The sequence below is a fragment of the Somniosus microcephalus genome, chromosome 2 (assembly GCF_052327205.1).
Source record: "Somniosus microcephalus isolate GS21.2 chromosome 2, FLI_Smic_1.0, whole genome shotgun sequence".
NCBI lineage: Eukaryota > Metazoa > Chordata > Chondrichthyes > Squaliformes > Somniosidae > Somniosus > Somniosus microcephalus.
The window spans coordinates 326,210,406-326,228,769 of NC_140988.1; the positions used below are offsets into that span (position 1 = coordinate 326,210,406).

At 42.4% G+C, this 18,364-nt stretch overlaps 1 protein-coding gene across 2 annotated transcripts in view; it reads left to right on the plus strand.

The window, feature by feature from the left end:
• Positions 1 to 16,231, plus strand: part of LOC147123563 (coiled-coil domain-containing protein 68-like) — a 151,668-nt gene extending 135,437 nt beyond the window's left edge. For both annotated transcript variants that reach the window (XM_085974677.1, XM_085974685.1), the window contains exons 9-11: positions 1,189 to 1,272; positions 14,896 to 14,972; positions 15,614 to 16,231. In XM_085974677.1, the coding sequence (XP_085830803.1) occupies positions 1,189 to 1,272; positions 14,896 to 14,972; positions 15,614 to 15,692 (240 nt within the window). In that variant the 3' untranslated portion in view covers positions 15,693 to 16,231. The remainder of the gene's footprint in view (positions 1 to 1,188; positions 1,273 to 14,895; positions 14,973 to 15,613) is intronic.
• Positions 16,232 to 18,364: the final 2,133 nt, after the last annotated feature.

Here is an 18,364-nt window from a genome sequence, read left to right on the forward strand (position 1 = left end):
AGGGGCCATATGGCCTACTCCTGCTCCTATTTCTTATATTCTTTTGTTCTTATGTTCTTATCCTGAGACTATGCCCCCTAGTTCTGGACTCTCCAGCCATGGGAAACAACCTCTCAGCATCGATCCTGTCAACCCCTCTCAGAATCTTCGATGTTTCAATGAGATCTCCTCTCATCCTTCTAAATTCCAAAAAGTAAGGGCCTAATCTACTCAATCTCTCCTCATAGGACAACCCTCTCACCCCAGGGATTAGTCTAGTGAACCATCATTGAACCGTCTCTAAGGCAAGTATATCCTTCCTTAGATAAGGAGACCAAAACTGTGCACAGTACTCCAGGTGTGGTCTCACCAAAGCCCTGTACAATTGTAGCAAGACTTCCTTACTCATATACTCCAACCCCCTAGTAATAAAGGCCAACATGCCATTTACCTTCCTAATTGATGGCAAAACCAGAAACTTAGATTAAATTTATTCACAGTCTAGATCTAGTCATCAAATTCCAAACCCACATTCATTTCAACGAAGGTTCCACACCTGAAACCATAACTTGCTTGTTCTCTCCACAGATGCTCAGTGTTTTCAGCATTTTCTGTTTTGATTTTAGATATCAGCAAATTTTTTCCATTTAGAATGTTTGGGTAGTGAATCAGCGCTGAAGAAATATTCACAGATAGATAAATAGATAGATAGACAGACAGACAGACAGATAGATAGATAGATAGATAGATGATAGATAGATAGACAGATAGATAGATAGACAGATAGATAGACAGACAGACAAACAGACACTTGTTTGTTAAGGGTATCAAGCTATATGGAGCTCTGGTGGATAAATAGAGTTAATGAAGCAGTCCAACTACTTGAAGCAGAGGTGCTTATTTAGTTTTGTAAATTATAAGCACACAGAACTAAAACATCAATTGAAATCCATTATAAATGTATCATGAGACTACCAAGCTCTTCCAAACAGAAGGACAAGGGCAGCAGGCGCAGGGGAGCACCACCACCTCCAAGTTAATAGTGATCATTAGATATCCCACAGGAGATGATGTGTTAATTGCTTTTCTTTCAAGAATGTGGAAGAGCAATGAACTATAAAGGCCTTCCTCACCTGTGAAGGACAAATGTGCAATGCCTGCTACCACTGTCTTTCACGTAACGTATTTTGTTTTTGTTTCACTTCGCAGATTGAAAACTTAAAAAAGGAGATGACAAAACAGGATGAAATCATACTGACACTGAGGGAACGAGTAGGCATACTTGAAGCAGAGGTGCTTGTTTAGTTTTGTAAATTACAAGTACACAGAACTAAAACATCAATTGAAATCCATTATAATTGTATCATGAGACTACCAAGAAGGTAGTAGGCAAATTAGATGGACCGTGGTCTTTTTTCATCTCACTATGCTTATGTTCCGAACTAAACAAAGTAAACACTGTTCAGCTTTTTAAGGCGTGTGATGGAAATAGACTTGGATAATTCCTTTTCTGTTATATTAGCTGCAAATATTCTTTATCTGTTAACCTCTTTATCTCTAACTGCTGACTGTTTAATATTGTAGGAATCATATTCTGTAGCTCGTTCTTATAAGGAATCACATCCCTGATGGTGAGGGTATGGGAATTAACCTCCTGTTTGGGATGGTTTCCTGTCACAAATTTGGGTTTCTCTCTAATTATATTGCGCCTCCTTAGTGGAGGGGTTTGAACTGGCTTCAACTCTTTTTAGAAAACAATGTTTCATTGAAAACTTTTAGAAGCAATGAAAGAATTTTGTTGGAAGCCTTTCAAAAAGTTAAAAACAGATACTGTGATAAAGGTTAATTCACATTTGAAATACCTTTCCACTCCAATATGGGGAGTATGGCTGTTTTGCTCAAATTATGCCAAATGGTAAAATCAAACAACTGTTGCAGTTTTCATTCATTGCAGTAATCATAAAGAATGCACTAAAGTGCAACGATTTACCCAACGGCCCCAGGCTGAAAGGAAAGTTCCACTCTGTACATTGCCTATCGATGGGGTGTGGCCTGAGGAAACCACCTAACACTATGTATTATAGTGTCACAGATTTATTGATAAGTCTTCTAGCAGAATGTATCAGAAAATTGATAACATTTCCAGTTTACTTGATATCATAAATACTGTGATATTCGAGTGGTAAGGTCCGAAACTGAGAGAAGCGAGATATAAGGAACAAAACCCAACTGTTTATTACACGGTGTAGCAGAGGAACATATCTTACAGGCTGCAAGCAAAACACAGTATATCTAACTGCACGATGCCAAGATGGAGGATTCACCTCTGAGTCATACCCATAATGCAATGCCACATTACCTTAATAACTGGTGTACCAGGACATTGACTACATGACCCATTACCTTAAACACTGGTGAATGTGATACCTTAATCTTTGGCTCCATCTGGTGGATAACTTAAACATTACATCCCAGATTACTATATCCCCCCCCTCTTAAGTTTACATTAATTTCTTAACAACATTCTTAAAAAGTCCCATAAGGAAACTCCTTTAATGATAGTCCATACTGAACGAATCTAGCAGGTCGTTATCAATCTCTCTGGCGGCTTGTGAGCCCTTGGTGAACGTCTTACAGTCAAGTCCCTGCTTGGTTGTGGTAGAGCCACCTGCTGCTCCTGAGCAGTACTGAGAGTATTTGACTCTGCTACGATGGTTTCCTCTTGACGAAGGGGTCCAGGTGGAACTGGCTCTGTTCGTGGTGGTGGTACCACTGATGCATTTGGATAACTGGGGGCCAACTTGTCCTCCGACATCTCCTCTGGAACCTCCAGTTCGATTTGTCTGGTCAGTATCTGATCTACATGTCTGCGTACTATCTGACCAGTTCCCACCATGACCGTATATGATACTGGACCGGTGATTGAGTCTATGACACCAGGAATCCATTTTGGACCATAACTGAAATTCCTGGTAAGAACCGCATCTCCTTCTCCAAAACTGCTCTTTGTCCTTTTGTCATGGTTCTCCTTTTGTTTGATTTGTCGGTTTTCCACCTTCCTTTTTAGATCTGGGTGAACCAGGTCAAGAGTGGAGCGTAGTCGACGTCCTAACAACAGCTCAGCAGGAGAGAGTCCTGTGGTAGATTGAGGTGTTATTCTGTAGCTGAACAGAACTCGTGACACCTTGGTTGCCAAACCCCCTTCCGCACTTTTTTTCATCATGTCCTTAACTGTTTGTATGGCTCTCACTGCAAGTCCATTTGAAGACGGATGATATGGAGCTGAGGTCACGTGCACTATGCCATTGTTTCTCATGAACTCTTTTGTTTCTGTACTCACAAAACACGTGGCACTGTCACTTACTACGATCTCCGGTAGCCCTTGATTACTAAAACTCCTACGCAGGCAGTCTATAGTAACAGTAGATGAAGCAGAATTTACAGGATACACATCCATCCATTTGGAATGTGCATCAATGATTATGAGGAACATCTTTCTCATGAATGGACCCGCATAATCTACATGTAATCTCCTCCATGGTCTATCCGGCCACTCCCAGGGGTGGAGAGGAGCCGCTGCTGGTGCCTTCCTGTGTACTTGACAAGTGCTGCATGTCTTGACTAGATTTTCTATCTCCTCATCTAGCTTTGGCCACCACAAGTAACTCCTTGCCAAGGCTTTCATACGCGAAACTCCAGGATGACACTGATGTAGTTGCCCTAGGATAGACTGTCATGCTGGCTGTGGAATAATCACTTGTGCTCCCCACAACACGCAACCATCCTGCACACTCAGCTCTGTCTTCCTGACACTGTAAGGTGTGAAATCAGTCCCTTCCGGATGCTGTGGCCAACCCCTCATCACATATTCTCGGACTCTAGACAGTACTGGATCTTTACCTGTCCAAGTCCTTACTTGTTCTGCGGTCACAATTGCCGTGTCCGTGTCCTCCAACATCAAAACTCTGTCCACTGGAGCTGCACAGATAGGTGTACCTGGCAGTGGAAGACGGCTCAAGGCATCTGCATTCCCATGGTACTTGCCCGCCTTGTAAACGATGACATACTCATATGCCCTTAACGTCACTGCCCACCTCTGGATCCGGGGTGACACCATCTGTGGTACTGCTTTCATTTCATTAAAAAGAGATAGAAGAGGTTTATGATCGGTGCATATGGTGAATTGCCTGCCATATATGTACTTGTGAAACCTCTGTAACCCAAACATTACTGCTAACCCCTCTTTATCTAACTGGGAATAGTTTTTTTCCGCTGGTGTCAGAGTTCGAGACATAAACCTTATTGGTCTTTCTGTTCCATCTTCCAAGCTGTGTGAAAGAACCACCCCCACCCCGTAAGGTGAAGCATCACAAGAGAGAATGATGTATTTCTCTGCATTGTAGTGAACCAGCACATCCGAGGACAGCATCAGTTTCTTGGACTGTTCAAATGAAACCCTCTGTTCCTCTTCCCACTGCCACTGTGCCTCCTTGCGCAGAAGTTTGTGAAGAGATGCTAACACTGTTGCCAAGTTTGGTAAAAATCTGTTATAATAGTTTAGCAGTCCCAGGTAAGCTTTTAACTCAGCCACATTGGTAGGAGCTGGGGCCTCCTGCAGTGCTTGTACCTTCTCCTTGATTGGATGGAGCCTGGTGGCGTCCACTCTGTGTCCCAGGAACATGGCCTCATTCCCCAGGAAAGTGCACGTACTCCTCTTGAGCCATAACCCAGCCTTATCCAATCTTTGTACTACCTCTCTCAGAGTGCTCAGATGCTCCTGGTCGCTTCTTCCCATCACCAGAATGTCATCCAGATAGATTGAAACATGGGGGATCCCTTGCAGTACACCCTCGATAGTCCTCTGGAAAATAGCTGGACTAGATGAGACACCGAATGGTAAGCGGTTATAGGTAAACAAACCCTTGTGTGTATTTATGGTTACATACTTCTTGGATTCCTCATCTAGTGTAATCTGCAAGTATGCATGACTCATATCCAGCTTTGTGAATTTCTTCCCTCCAGCCAGGTTCGCAAAGAGATCCTTTGTTTTGGGAATAGGATACTGTTCTAGTTTAGACACCCTATTTACTGTCAATTTATAATCTCCACAGAGTCTTACCGAATTGTCCGGTTTTAAAACAGGTACAATGGGAGCTGCCCATTCTGAACATTTCACGGGTTCCAGAATGTTCTCTCTCAAAAGACGGTCAAGCTCAGCCTCTACCTTCGGTTTCATGGCATACGGCACAGGTTGTTGTTTAAAAAACCTTGGCAGTGCCTCCTTGTCTACATAAATCTTAGCTGGGGGGCCATTTAAATGTGCCAAGTTCTTCCTTGAACACGTTCTCATGTTCAATCAACACTTCTTGCAAAGACAATTGTTTGCCTCCCTCTATTTGATTTATTGCTCCCCAATCTAATTTAAGTTCTTGTATCCAGCCCCGACCTAACAAGTTTGGTCCAGAACCCGATACTACAACTACAGGCAGCTGTTCCACGGTGTCCCTGTGTTGCACAGTTACAGTAGCTGTACCCAATGTCGCCACTCATTCACCGGTATATGTTTTAAGCTGCATAGAGCAAGACTTTAACTCTGGAACTTTTGCACGGTCCCACAATTTTGAGTACTCCTCCCTGTTCATTATGGTCACACCGCATCCGGTATCCACCTCAAAGATGACCTTAGAGTCATTTATTGTCAGTTGCAAAGTGATAGGATCCACTTTTGGAATGTTCTCTACCATACTATGCATTATGAACATGTCGTCTTCTTTCTCAGCTTCTCCGCTGATGTGATGTGCTCCCTGTTTTTTCACTTCTCTTCCTAGGTTTTGCTTTTCTCCCCCTTTAGGTTTGTATTCCTCCATGGTTGCTTTTGCCCTGCATGCACGTTTTATGTGTCCTTTTTTCCCACACTTGTGGCACTTTTCCTCCAGGAACCTGCATTCCCTCGCCAGGTGATCGCCATTGCATCTATAACATGCCTTTACATGATCAAGTTGTGGTTTCTGACGCAGCTTTAACTTGTGCACATTAACCTGACCTCCAACTTGCTTTGTCGTAGCCCAGTCTGAACCTTGTATTTCTGTTACATCTCGGTTCGCTGTCTCTATGGCTTGAGCAAGTTCCAATGCTTTTTCATACGTAAGCCCAGTCTCGGACAATAATCTCCTCTGCATTCGATCATCCATGATCCTGCAAACGAGCCTATCTCTCAGCATGTCTTTCAGGTTGTTGCCGTAATTGCAATCATGTGCCAATTTTCTCAACACCGCTACATAATCCAATACAGTCTCTCCCGGTTTTCTGTTCCGTGAATTAAATTTGAAACGCTGTACAATCTCACTCGGTCTGGGATTGAAATGTTCCTTCAGCAAGGCCACTAATTCAGCAAATGTACTGTCTCCCGGCTTTGCAGGACTGCATAGGTTTCTCATTAAACTATACATCTGACTTCCCACGGAAGTGAGCTGATGTAAGCCCCCAAAGTGTGGACTAAGTGATATACAAAGTCAACAACACTGGCTTGTTATAAGAAAGACAGACCCAATAATTGAAGTAAAAACGGTTTATTCAGGCCTGGGGAGCTGTGGCTCTTGCGTCCCAACACAAGGCTCCAACTCCACCGAATCTCTTGAGGTTCACACAGTTATACAAAAATTAAGGCCCTGCCCTAAAGGCGGGGATAAGCTTATTAGCATATACAGAATTATAGTTAAATTGTAATTATAAAACCGTGACATTCCATTCTTCCAGTCGCTTACAAATCTCACATTTCGTTATCAGTTGGTCCTGTTACTTTCTCATGACCCAGGGGCCTCAACTTTATTACTTTACGATCGTCCATTTGCTGTTGTCAGATGGCTTGGTCTTTTTAAGTATTTCTCTAAGATAGTAGATCTTTCCAAAGCGGGCAATCCGCAGATTTTCTGTCTCTCTTTCTTAAATTATTTCTACAGAGCAAAAACACTTTAGTTAGTTAAAAGAATAGAACCCTATTGAGCTTCACACTTAACAAACCCTTAAGTGCAAAGGTGTCGACTCGCGTGGCCGAACCCATATATCTCTCCCTCTTTCTAAGGGGTTGTTTTGACAGTTTTAATCTCTCAGCAGTTAACCCGTAGTCCTGTTTAAACCTTATCTGGGTTTATACAACTTTTACAGACTTCTATTGTTCAACTCGGAGCACGAATTAACCTATTCCCTCCATTTTGTATATTGGTGTTACAGATGAATCCTGGTTTGTTTTTCCTTATTAAATCCAATTTTTAATATCTTACTTCAGTCCCCCCTTTTGACCTTTGGACAATTGCTCCAAACAGGTCAACATGTATTTCCACTCCCTGGCCTTCTACCAGTTTAGGTTATACATGTATATATATCTTATCAATTTGGAGGCCGACTTCCCCCTCTGTGGTATGGTGGTCTTTCCTTTACGGTGGTCTTTCCTTTAGGGTGGGCTTTCCTTTATGCACTCCGTCCGGTGTAACCATTCCCGGGGCCCCTTAGACCCTACACTAATGGTTGAGGCTTTTCTGCTCAAGCCTGTCCCTCATTCCCACGTGGGGTGTGTGACATGCCAATTCGAGACTGTCATCACACACCAATCCTCATTCACCACCCTCCTTCTGCCACCCTCCTTCTGCCACCTCCATCTTACGGTTGGCCGGCCCGGTCATTAATTACCATGCCCAATTAATCCCATATAATTTCAGGGCTTCCCATCGCGTCTTACACCATTTGCCTTGGAGAGGCGGGGGAGTTGTCCATTCTTAACATCGCTACCTGCCCCTCCTCAGGCTCTACTTCCTTCACCGCACCAATTTCGGCCTTACTCATTCTGGCACAAAGGCACTGGAGAAATAAAAATACACAATATATCAGAATAACAATCAAGAGGAATATCATTCTGCCTTGTACCACCGAGGCGCCCACAGTCCCCGACCATCCTGGTCCCCAATTATCAAAATATGAGGAAGTGGGTGAGTTTCCTCTAATGTTGTACTAATGTCTTTTTGTTGTTTCTTTAAGCCTTCTTCTATTTTATGATAGTACTTTAAAATTTCCTTTGTTTCCTGCCGTAACTTCTGCCAAGCTTCCTCTAACTTAGGAATTGCCTTGGGCTCTGGTATGACATAAGTTTCAACCCTTTTTAGTAAGTCTCATATTATCAAATGACCAGGTTTTCCTATCTGTATAGGTATCTTTAGACCAAAACAACGGTTTGGTTGGGGAATGGTATAAGCCATATCTTGATATTCATATTTCTGTTCAATTGTGGTGACACAACAGGTCCCATTGTTCCTTGATGCTACCCAGGTCCGGTGTATCCCCTTGGGTGAACCTCGAGGGTGCAATTGGTAATTTTCGCAAATCCGCACTCGGATGTGTCTCCCTCGGTGGGGGGGTGTGTGCACACCCATGTCCTTCCCTTGTGGTGGCACCCATCCACTACCACCCCCCTTTAGGTTTTATTTTTCTGTTTATTATCTTCATCCCTTTCCCAAAGTGTCTTGGTAGGGACATCATGATATTTAACCCACTTTCCCTTTGTACTTCTCCTATATTAATCACGTCGTATCGGAGTTGTCCCCCTTCTGGGAATTGTGGGATGGCCAGTACAAAGCCAATCATCTTAGTCCATGGGGTCAGACAATCACCTGCCCGGTGTACTTGTCCCATTTTACATTCCTTACATAGGCTTTTATTTGTGTCAATCCAAGGTTCCAGATCCTTATTAGTAATCCAATCAGGGATCTGTCCATTATTTATTTGCCTCATATTATGCTGAGCATTCGACAATAGCCATGAGCCCTACGTGGCACATATTAGTTCCTTATTGTTTTGGCGAGAAGCATTATTAAGTCTATCAATAATTGTATTGATTGTTTCTGCATGGGGGGCTACTATCTCTTCCACCCCCGACAATTGCATTATTGTTTGGTTTCCCTGCCAGTGTCAATTGCTGGCTATTTCCAGTAGCTCGTTTTAGTAACTTCTCTATTTTTGCTTATAATTCTTCTACTCCTTCGTTTACTCCTTCTATGTCCAAGCTATTGACTGTTGCTAACCCGGCCGCATACCCTGCTCCGGTCGTTTCCAATACTCCCGTTTCTTACATCTTTGTAAGATAGATTTTTCCTGTGGATCCTCTAATTGTTTTACCCACAGGGAGTTCCAGGTTTGTTTTGTATCTCAAAAGTACTCATATTAATGGCAAGCTTAGTAACTCTATGTGCTACACTAAAATACACCTCATCCTGTGTTCTCCTTATTACTAATCCCCCTCGATAATGGCAATACTTATATTTATCCCTAGAATCAAGGCGAGGACGCTCCATCTCATTCCGGACGTCCAATGTTCCTGTAATTACAAAAAGGGGGCTGGTCGTCACCAGCCAGTTAGAATTATTCTGCTCTTATCCATTTTATCAGTTCAAAATGCTGTACATCTGGTTCATTTCTTGTTCTGTGGCTCTGTCCCCAGACATACCTGAAGATGTAAACTATGGCATATAATATTATCATCATACACAGCCCATTATCATCATACACAGCCCTATCATTGATATATGTAGTAACTCCCCTTCCCATTCTTTATATCTTCTAGTATACTCTTCACTCTGTCAAAAAGGGCACCATCTCTGGTTTACTCATTGTCTTTCTTATATATTTTTAACTGAGTCCAGTGTGTCCACCTTCCTTTACCCGTTCCAGACCCATCTACATGAGCACAGGTGTCATTATTCATTAATACTTCATAAGGTCCTGACCATCTGGGTGCTAGCCCTGGTTTGGCTGGTATTATTTCTGCTATCACTTTGCTATCTATTACTAAGACCTCCTTCTGGTCGTCCCGTGTATCCTGTTCTCGATCCCGTATAATCTGTTGGTCTTTGGCCTCATGTCTCTAACTATCTGTCCAGATTTATCTTTGGGTAACAGGACAGCTTCCCAAGCAGTCTCCCGGCCGTTTGAGACGGTGCTGCAATTAGTATATAAGATAACTTCCATTTATCAAATCCTAATTTTCCTTCTATCACTGTGGGGAAATATTAACTCAACATTAAGAAATTTACATTTATTAATGTCCAATATCTTTAAATTCTGTTCAGTAATACTGAAGTTGTTGCTTGGTGAACTCAAACAGCTGTCAGTGGAAAGGGTTAACTCCTTCGCAGGCTTTTGAAGGTGGAGCTAAACATTATTGCATCACTTCACGCAACCCAAAAAAACATCCCTGACTGAGAGACAGTTGTGGTTTCACACTTTGACTCAACATGAACATTTGGGCTTCATTGGTCAGATTCCCTCTCTCAATTGCTCGTTTAGCTGCCCATCCTCTTGTGTGCTTTAATTTATTATTATGCACTCTTTGGGTAGGAGAGAGGTTCCTACTAATTCCTTGGTTATATTCTTGTCTCTTACGGGTCTTCTCCTGGTGTCATATATCCCTGCCTACTCCCGCTATCATGTAATCAGACACCACCCCAAAGGCATTCCGACTATCTATATAGGTTTACACATTTTCCTTTGGCTACCCCCCTTTGATCAAATCCTGTATAGGCTGGGCCATTTCTACTTTGTTTCCCGGGCCTGCCTGTTTGTTTGACTTATAATCTGGGGGCCAGTACACTTCATTCGCTTTAGGGTCGACTAAAGCTCCTACTTCTCGCAGTATATCTATCCCTAGGATTGTTCCTTCCGTGTTCTCGCATACCCACAACTGTGTAGGTATTATTATACATCCAATTTCTAGTAAGACTGTTTCGCTCTTATAAGCCCTGATTCTTCGTCCACCGATTCCTGCTATACTAACTGAAAGTTTCGTTCGGGGTAAGGGTAAGTCTGTCAATGAGATTGTGGCTCCTGTGTCTATTAACATTTTTTCACTGTCGGCCCCCTACCAATACGTCAACAAACATCCTCGGATCCCCCTCCCCTCTCTGGCGCGGTCCCTTCCTGCTGCCATCCCTAGAAGCTTGCGAGCAATCAAAGCACGCAGCCAGTCCTAATGCCCCTCCCATCTGTTTTTGGGCATTTGTCTCTACCCTTGTGTCACTATGTATCCTAGGTCGACTACTTCATCCTTCCCTACCTATACCTTTCTAAGGTTTAACTCTAGTCCCGCCTTCTATAAGGCTTCCAGTACCATAGTCAATTAAATATTGTAGAGGGACCTGCCACAATCGGATATTCTTGTGGAGTGGAGTTATCTTATTCAATTCGGACTACACCAATTTACATCAACCAGAATTTCACTGTGGCCACAATGAAAGTCTGGTTTTAATAGGTTAATTTACCTCATAACTTCAAGGTTAGATCTTAGACTGAAACTTAATCTTTCATTAAACAAACTTTTTGTTGCTCTTCTCAGTTTTTACACTCCAGCTTAACTTAAATTGTAATAGGTTTTTTTCATTCTGAGGGCACAATCTTATTTGCACATTCTTAAACTTCCAAAATCCCTGACAAGACACAGACTTTAACACAGAGAAGTGGGTGGAGCTACAACACACAGCAGACAGTTCTTTTTCTTAACGGACAGATTTTCAGACAAAGGAATATTGAATCCTCTTAAACATTCCTAATCAGGAAAACATCCACACTCTCACATTTTTATACAAACTGTAATTTCAGCATATGTCTAAGGTTCCTTTCACTCAGCAAATCTCGTGTTTTACTTGTCTTGGTACAGATGCTAATAACTTCCATGTTGGTAAAGCTTTAAGTTTATCTTTTCCTTCCTTTTTAAATCTGACTCAACAGCTTTCCCTAGTTTCCAAATCCCTGTTTGTTTGGTTTTTTTTGCTGGGGTTTCAAATTGGTTCGCCTGCAAATTAGATCTTTTCCTTCTTTATCTCTCCCTTCTGTTTCAATTCCTTACATTATCTGTTGCCTCTTTATCTTTAGCTCCTCCCCACCAAGCCTTTGGCTCTCTGCACTGTTTCTTTTTATTTTCCAGGAGTCGGGTTATAGAATCCAGGTCCTTTGAGGATTCTTCTTCCACCCTCTTAGTCATAACTAACTGCTACGTTTAATGCTTAATTCACGGTATTGGTGAATTAGGTTTGTACGCTACGTTGTTCGCCCCTATAGCGTCACCTTAGTTAATTTCTTGCTTTCTGTTAGTCACTTCGTTTTGTTAGACACACACCAACCCTTTAGTTCCGAGGTTTCGGTACTGTGGGACCTGTAGCTCCCGGCGTCCTACTTGATCCTGGCCATCACGTGGGACTACTGTCCTCTTAATTCAGGCTCAGGCTAGGTGCTGGGGACAGACCTCACCCTTGTCCGTTCTAACCTCTTTATGACCGTAGGGTTTTATCTCATTCACTCACCACGGTGCACCCATTCATTCAATTGTTGAGATTTCGCCGTCTCACGGATTTTAGGGAACTATCTGCCCCTAACTGAGGTATCACTGCCTCATGGTCCTTAGGGAACTACCTGCCCCAAAGGTTGGTAGGGAACTACCTGCCCCTACTGAGGTTTTCCCGCCTCACGGTCCTTAGGGAACTACCTGTCCCAAAGGTTGGTAGGGAACTACCTGCCCCTACCACTACTGCAGTTTACTTTTTAACCGCCTTCAATTAAAGGTGTCTTTCTTTTTATAGTTCTTTTATACGTTGATTCTGACTCAACGTCTCGCCAGCGATTAACCCCTAATTTTACAGGTGGTAATTAAAACATACTCACCCGTCTTAGGTTAACGCTGTCCGAGAGTCTGGTTCAGAACGCACATCCCATCCTCGTCGCCAATTGATGTAAGCCCCCAAAGTGTGGACTAAGTGATATACAAAGTCAACAACACTGGCTTGTTATAAGAAAGACAGACCCAATAATTGAAGTAAAAACGGTTTATTCAGGCCTGGGGAGCTGTGGCTCTTGCGTCCCAACACAAGGCTCCAACTCCACCGAATCTCTTGAGGTTCACACAGTTATACAAAAATTAAGGCCCTGCCCTAAAGGCGGGGATAAGCTTATTAGCATATACAGAATTATAGTTAAATTGTAATTATAAAACCGTGACATTCCATTCTTCCAGTCGCTTACAAATCTCACATTTCGTTATCAGTTGGTCCTGTTACTTTCTCATGACCCAGGGGCCTCAACTTTATTACTTTACGATCGTCCATTTGCTGTTGTCAGATGGCTTGGTCTTTTTAAGTATTTCTCTAAGATAGTAGATCTTTCCAAAGCGGGCAATCCGCAGATTTTCTGTCTCTCTTTCTTAAATTATTTCTACAGAGCAAAAACACTTTAGTTAGTTAAAAGAATAGAACCCTATTGAGCTTCACACTTAACAAACCCTTAAGTGCAAAGGTGTCGACTCGCGTGGCCGAACCCATATATCTCTCCCTCTTTCTAAGGGGTTGTTTTGACAGTTTTAATCTCTCAGCAGTTAACCCGTAGTCCTGTTTAAACCTTATCTGGGTTTATACAACTTTTACAGACTTCTATTGTTCAACTCGGAGCACGAATTAACCTATTCCCTCCATTTTGTATATTGGTGTTACAGATGAATCCTGGTTTGTTTTTCCTTATTAAATCCAATTTTTAATATCTTACTTCAGAGCAAAATAGCTCTCCTTTTTCTGACATCATCTATATCATTTGCTTCAAAGAAATGCATCAGCACCTCGCAGTACTCATCCCAGGTCTGTGTCTGAACATCAAAAGCAGAGATCTTTCCTACCATAGCAGCCATGATCGGTTATTCAGCGCTCTGTTATTTTCTTTCTCCTCCATGATGTGATCAGTTGATGCTCGTCGCCAATATGTGATATCCAAGTGGTAAGGTCTGAAACTGAGAGAGGCGAGATATAAGGAACAAAACCCAACTGTTTATTACACGGTGTAGCAGAGGAACATATCTTACAGGCTGCAAGCAAAACACAGTATATCTAACTGCACGATGCCAAGATGGAGGATTCACCTCTGAGTCATACCCATAATGCAATGCCACATTACCTTAATAACTGGTGCACCAGGCCATTGACTACATGACCCATTACCTTAAACACTGGTGAATGTGATACCTTAATCTTTGGCTCCATCTGGTGGATAACAAACATTACATCCCAGATTACTATAAATACACAGGTAGCTGTTTCTTCAAATCAATAATCCTGATTTCCTTATTTGATGAGTAATCTCAAGCCCATTTAAGCAGCCCATTTAGGTGTCTGTTCTGGTAATGTATTTCAAAATCCTATTAGTTTTTGGGTGTAAAAGTTTCAACATACTACCCTTCTTATTTGTCAGTTTCTAATTGTTAACATCAATTTCAACCTTTCATCATGAACAATTTTCAGCATCAATTTTTGTCAATTTACTTTATAATCCTGAAAACTTCAACAAAGCCTCCTCTTTTCCAAAAATGACAAGCCCTCAAGCACAACTTGCTTAACCTTTTCTCACAGCTAAAGATCCTGAGACAGGCGCGATGGGCCGGATGGCCTCCTTCTGTGCAGTAAGATTCAATGACACCTAGCATCATCTTTTTTATTTGCCTCTGTACCCTGCCAATGGCAATGATAATATTCCTTCAAGTGTTAAACACAACTCATGGGCCTGTTACTAAATGTAACAGACTGAGGTCTTCGCTGTCCGCCTCGCTGCCTCTCTCTCCTCCTTTAAGACTCTCCTTAAAACCTACCTCTTTGACCAAGCTTTTGGTCATCTGCCCTAATTTATCCTTATGTGGTTCAGTGTCACATTTTTTGTCTTATAATACTCCTGTGAAGCGCCTTGGGACGTTTTACTACGTTAAAGGCGCTATATAAATACAAGTTGTTGTTGTTGTTGAGGTCTTTGTAACCATTGAAACAATTTTAATTTAGTTGTAGAATACTGAAATATTTACATTGGAAAAATGTGATTAAACTCTTCAAATCATGTATTTTGAAACAGAACAAGGAACTGAAATATAAAGTGGAATATTGCCCTGACAAACAAAATAAGCACACTTCACCAGCATCCTGTACCAGGTAAGATTTTTGTGGGATTTTTTTTAGCATTATACTAATATATGTAAAGGCGTTCTGAGAGTGGACACATAAAGCGAGATACATTAAATGTGCTTTTTCTTTATATTGTGCCTATTACCGCTAAGAGTAACTGGCTGCTGTACAATGACAGGGGAGTAGATCAGATAGCAAATCAGCCATGATCTTATTAAATGGCGGAGCAGGCGCGAAGGGCCAAATGGCCTACTCCTGCTCCTATTTCTTATGTTTTTATGAGTAGGCATAATCACCAAAAAAGTTAAAAATGAATTTAAACTCCAAAAAACTCTATCATAAACATGATAAAATAAATAGAACAAACAAGTTTACAAAAAAATTAATCCATATTTGATTAAAGAGGATCAAGAAAAGAGATCCTATGGGAGTTTAATAGGGGCACATCTAACCAAGCATAAACCATGGGCATGAATATTGTAGGGAGGGTAATGAAAAGAGACCTTTGACCTGAAGGCTCACTGTGACTGGTACTACTGTATAGCAATATACCAGATGTTTGTAGCGTTCAGGTTAGTGAAGGATGTCAGTCATTTCAGTCTTTTCTGTTAGTCTGACTTGCTTTTCTCTCTCTCCACCACCACCCCCCCCTCCCCCCACCCCCATAGTTCTGAATCATCAAAAACCAAAAGCAAAACCAAAACCCCGTACCAAATGCTGCTGAAGTGGAAAAAGAAAAGTGCCTGACCATGGATCAGCTGGCTCTGTACAGCAGTGCGTTTGCCACAGAAGAGCCGCTAAAGAAGGAGAGCCTAATGTCTCTGCGCACGGCGCCTGCCTACCAGCTTCCCTGGGACCAACCAATCCAGGAATCACTGGAGGATAAAGAGCAAAAAATGGAATTTGTCCGAAACTAGACACGACCAGGGAGATTACAGACCTGCCGAGCTCTGTGATTTTTGAAATGCAATTTGTGCCAAGAAATAGAGTGCTGTCGAAGCAACAACAAAAATTGAGGGAAACAGTGAGGAAATTAAATGCAAAGATTGTATGAGGTACGGCTCAGAAGGATTTCGGAAAATACAATCTTCCTATAATTTTTATTCAACCATGGGTCTGAAAACAAGGTTTCTCTGTACTGGATCATTTGAACATTATGTCACTTACTGCTTTACAGAACACTCTATCGTACTGTGCCAGGAGCACACTATTCAAAACAATGCTGCATGCTCATTTTGCTTTTTAATTGAGAGAACACAGGCAGAATTAAACTTGCACAGGCTAATTTTCTTGTCTCAAATAAATCTTTTATTTAATTGTTTTTTTTCTTAAAGATCATGCTTGCAAAGTCTGTCTTTAGCATGGCATGCTAAAAGTTCTATGTGATCGTAGATTTGAGTGTGACAAGCTATTTATCAGCAAGGGGGAGTTCTCCCACTCTATTGTCAACCAGCTCTCCACACACACATACACACATTTTTCAGCAGGATAGGAGCACTGAGATCGACTGAATCCACAACACTATCCTGAATGAAATTCAGCTAACATGTCCCCTCTCTAACTGAGATCAATTAACTTAGCATTTCCCTCATTATCAGACCAGGGATTGAACCGAGGATATTCCTGAGCTCTGAGGGTTCATACCAAGCAGTGAATTAACCCACTGAGCCACTAGAGGGCCCATCACCTTGTTTTTTGTTAGATTTCTTTCTGGGGTTCTCGTGTTTAATTTCTATTGACTTTGATAAAGAAATGTAATATTAAAAGACTCAGAAGCACACTAAACCACTTGAAATTTGATATAATGGGCCAGAAATTCGGGTCCAAATGCGTGAGTACGGTCTGGGTACTCACGCATCTGGCCGGTGGAAATGCCGGCGTTCAGCATGCACAGCGCATGCGGGGAACGCCGGCATTTCCAGTCCTCTGAACGAAGGGGTTCAGAGGCACAGCGCGTGCGACTGCACAGGCAGCGCTTGCGCAGTGAACTTCGTCGATTTCATTCATGGATTCAGTGAGGGTAAGTCCTTACAAGTTACACTTGAAAAAAGCATGTGTAAAGTTGTTCCAAGGCTGCGGAGGAAGATATATTTTATCGTGGAGCTTCTGAAAGGCAATATTTTTGTTTGGGAAAGGGAGGGAAGTTATTTTAAGAAATTTTAAGTAAGTTTTAAAGTTTAAATTTTTTTTTTAAACGGGTTTTCAGTATGGTAGGTAGAAGGAGCAATTGTGGCTGTGTGATTTGAATGTGAAAATGAGTGTTCTAAAATGATGTATGTATGTCCGCATATATTCCTTTACATATATGTATGTATGTTTTATATTCCTTTACTTATGTGTATGAATGTATGTTTTTAATTATGATTTTCCAATAAGTTACTTTCTCTGAAAGTCATAATTAAATAATACATTCATACACATAAGTAAAGGAATATATACATAACACGCAAAGGAATATATACAGACATACATACTTTCAGAAGCTCCACGATAAGAAATATCTTCCTCCGCAGCCTCTGGAGCAACTGTACCCATGCTTTTTTCATGTGTAAGTTGTAAGGACTTGACCTCACTGAAAGCATGAATGAAAGCGGCGAATTTTACTGCGCACGCGCTGCCTGTGCAGTCGCACGCGTTCTGCCTCTGAACCCCTTCGTTCAGAGGACAGGAAATGCCGGTTTTCCCCGCATGTGCTGTGCATGCTGAAAACCGGCATTTCCTCCGGCCAGACGCGTAAGTACCCCGACCGTACTCGCGCATTTGGAAGGGAATTACTGGGCCAACATTTTACATGTCAATAAAATGAAAAATTTAACAATTGCACGATTTGCCCCCCCGCATCTGCGACTGAGGGTCCAAGGAGGTGCATTGCGCAAGAGGTCATCGTCGTACGTATCCTCACACTGTTCCCTTTCGGGAACTGTATGAAGTGGTGGAAGGCTTTATGGCCGTGATTAACGCTCATTCCGTGACCGTAACCATCTTTGAACCAGCCATTAGGGTGGTTAGTCCTATGGCGTGAGGGTTTTACGGGCTCCCACAACCCATCTGAGGGGGGGGGGCCACCCACACCCACGGACGCAAGTATCCCGCTGGATGTCCACCCAGAATTTATAGTTGGAGCTCCGATTCCACTTGCCGGGACTGTCTGGAGTGGGATTCGAAACCCTACTCCTTCTGGCCCAGCGGCGGGGATGCTTACTGCTACGCAAAAGGCCCACTCCGCACAAAAGGTGACACCCATACGTTTCCTGCGCCTTTTCCCTCCCCGTGACTGGAGCCCTATGCTGCCACTTGAAAGACCAAGCTATCATCTGCCCTTTTTGCGGCGCCTTTGACTTCTCATTACCAATGATGAGCAGGCGCTGCGCCTCCACCTCCTTGAGGAGATTGCTGAGGTCATCATCAGTTCAATTGTG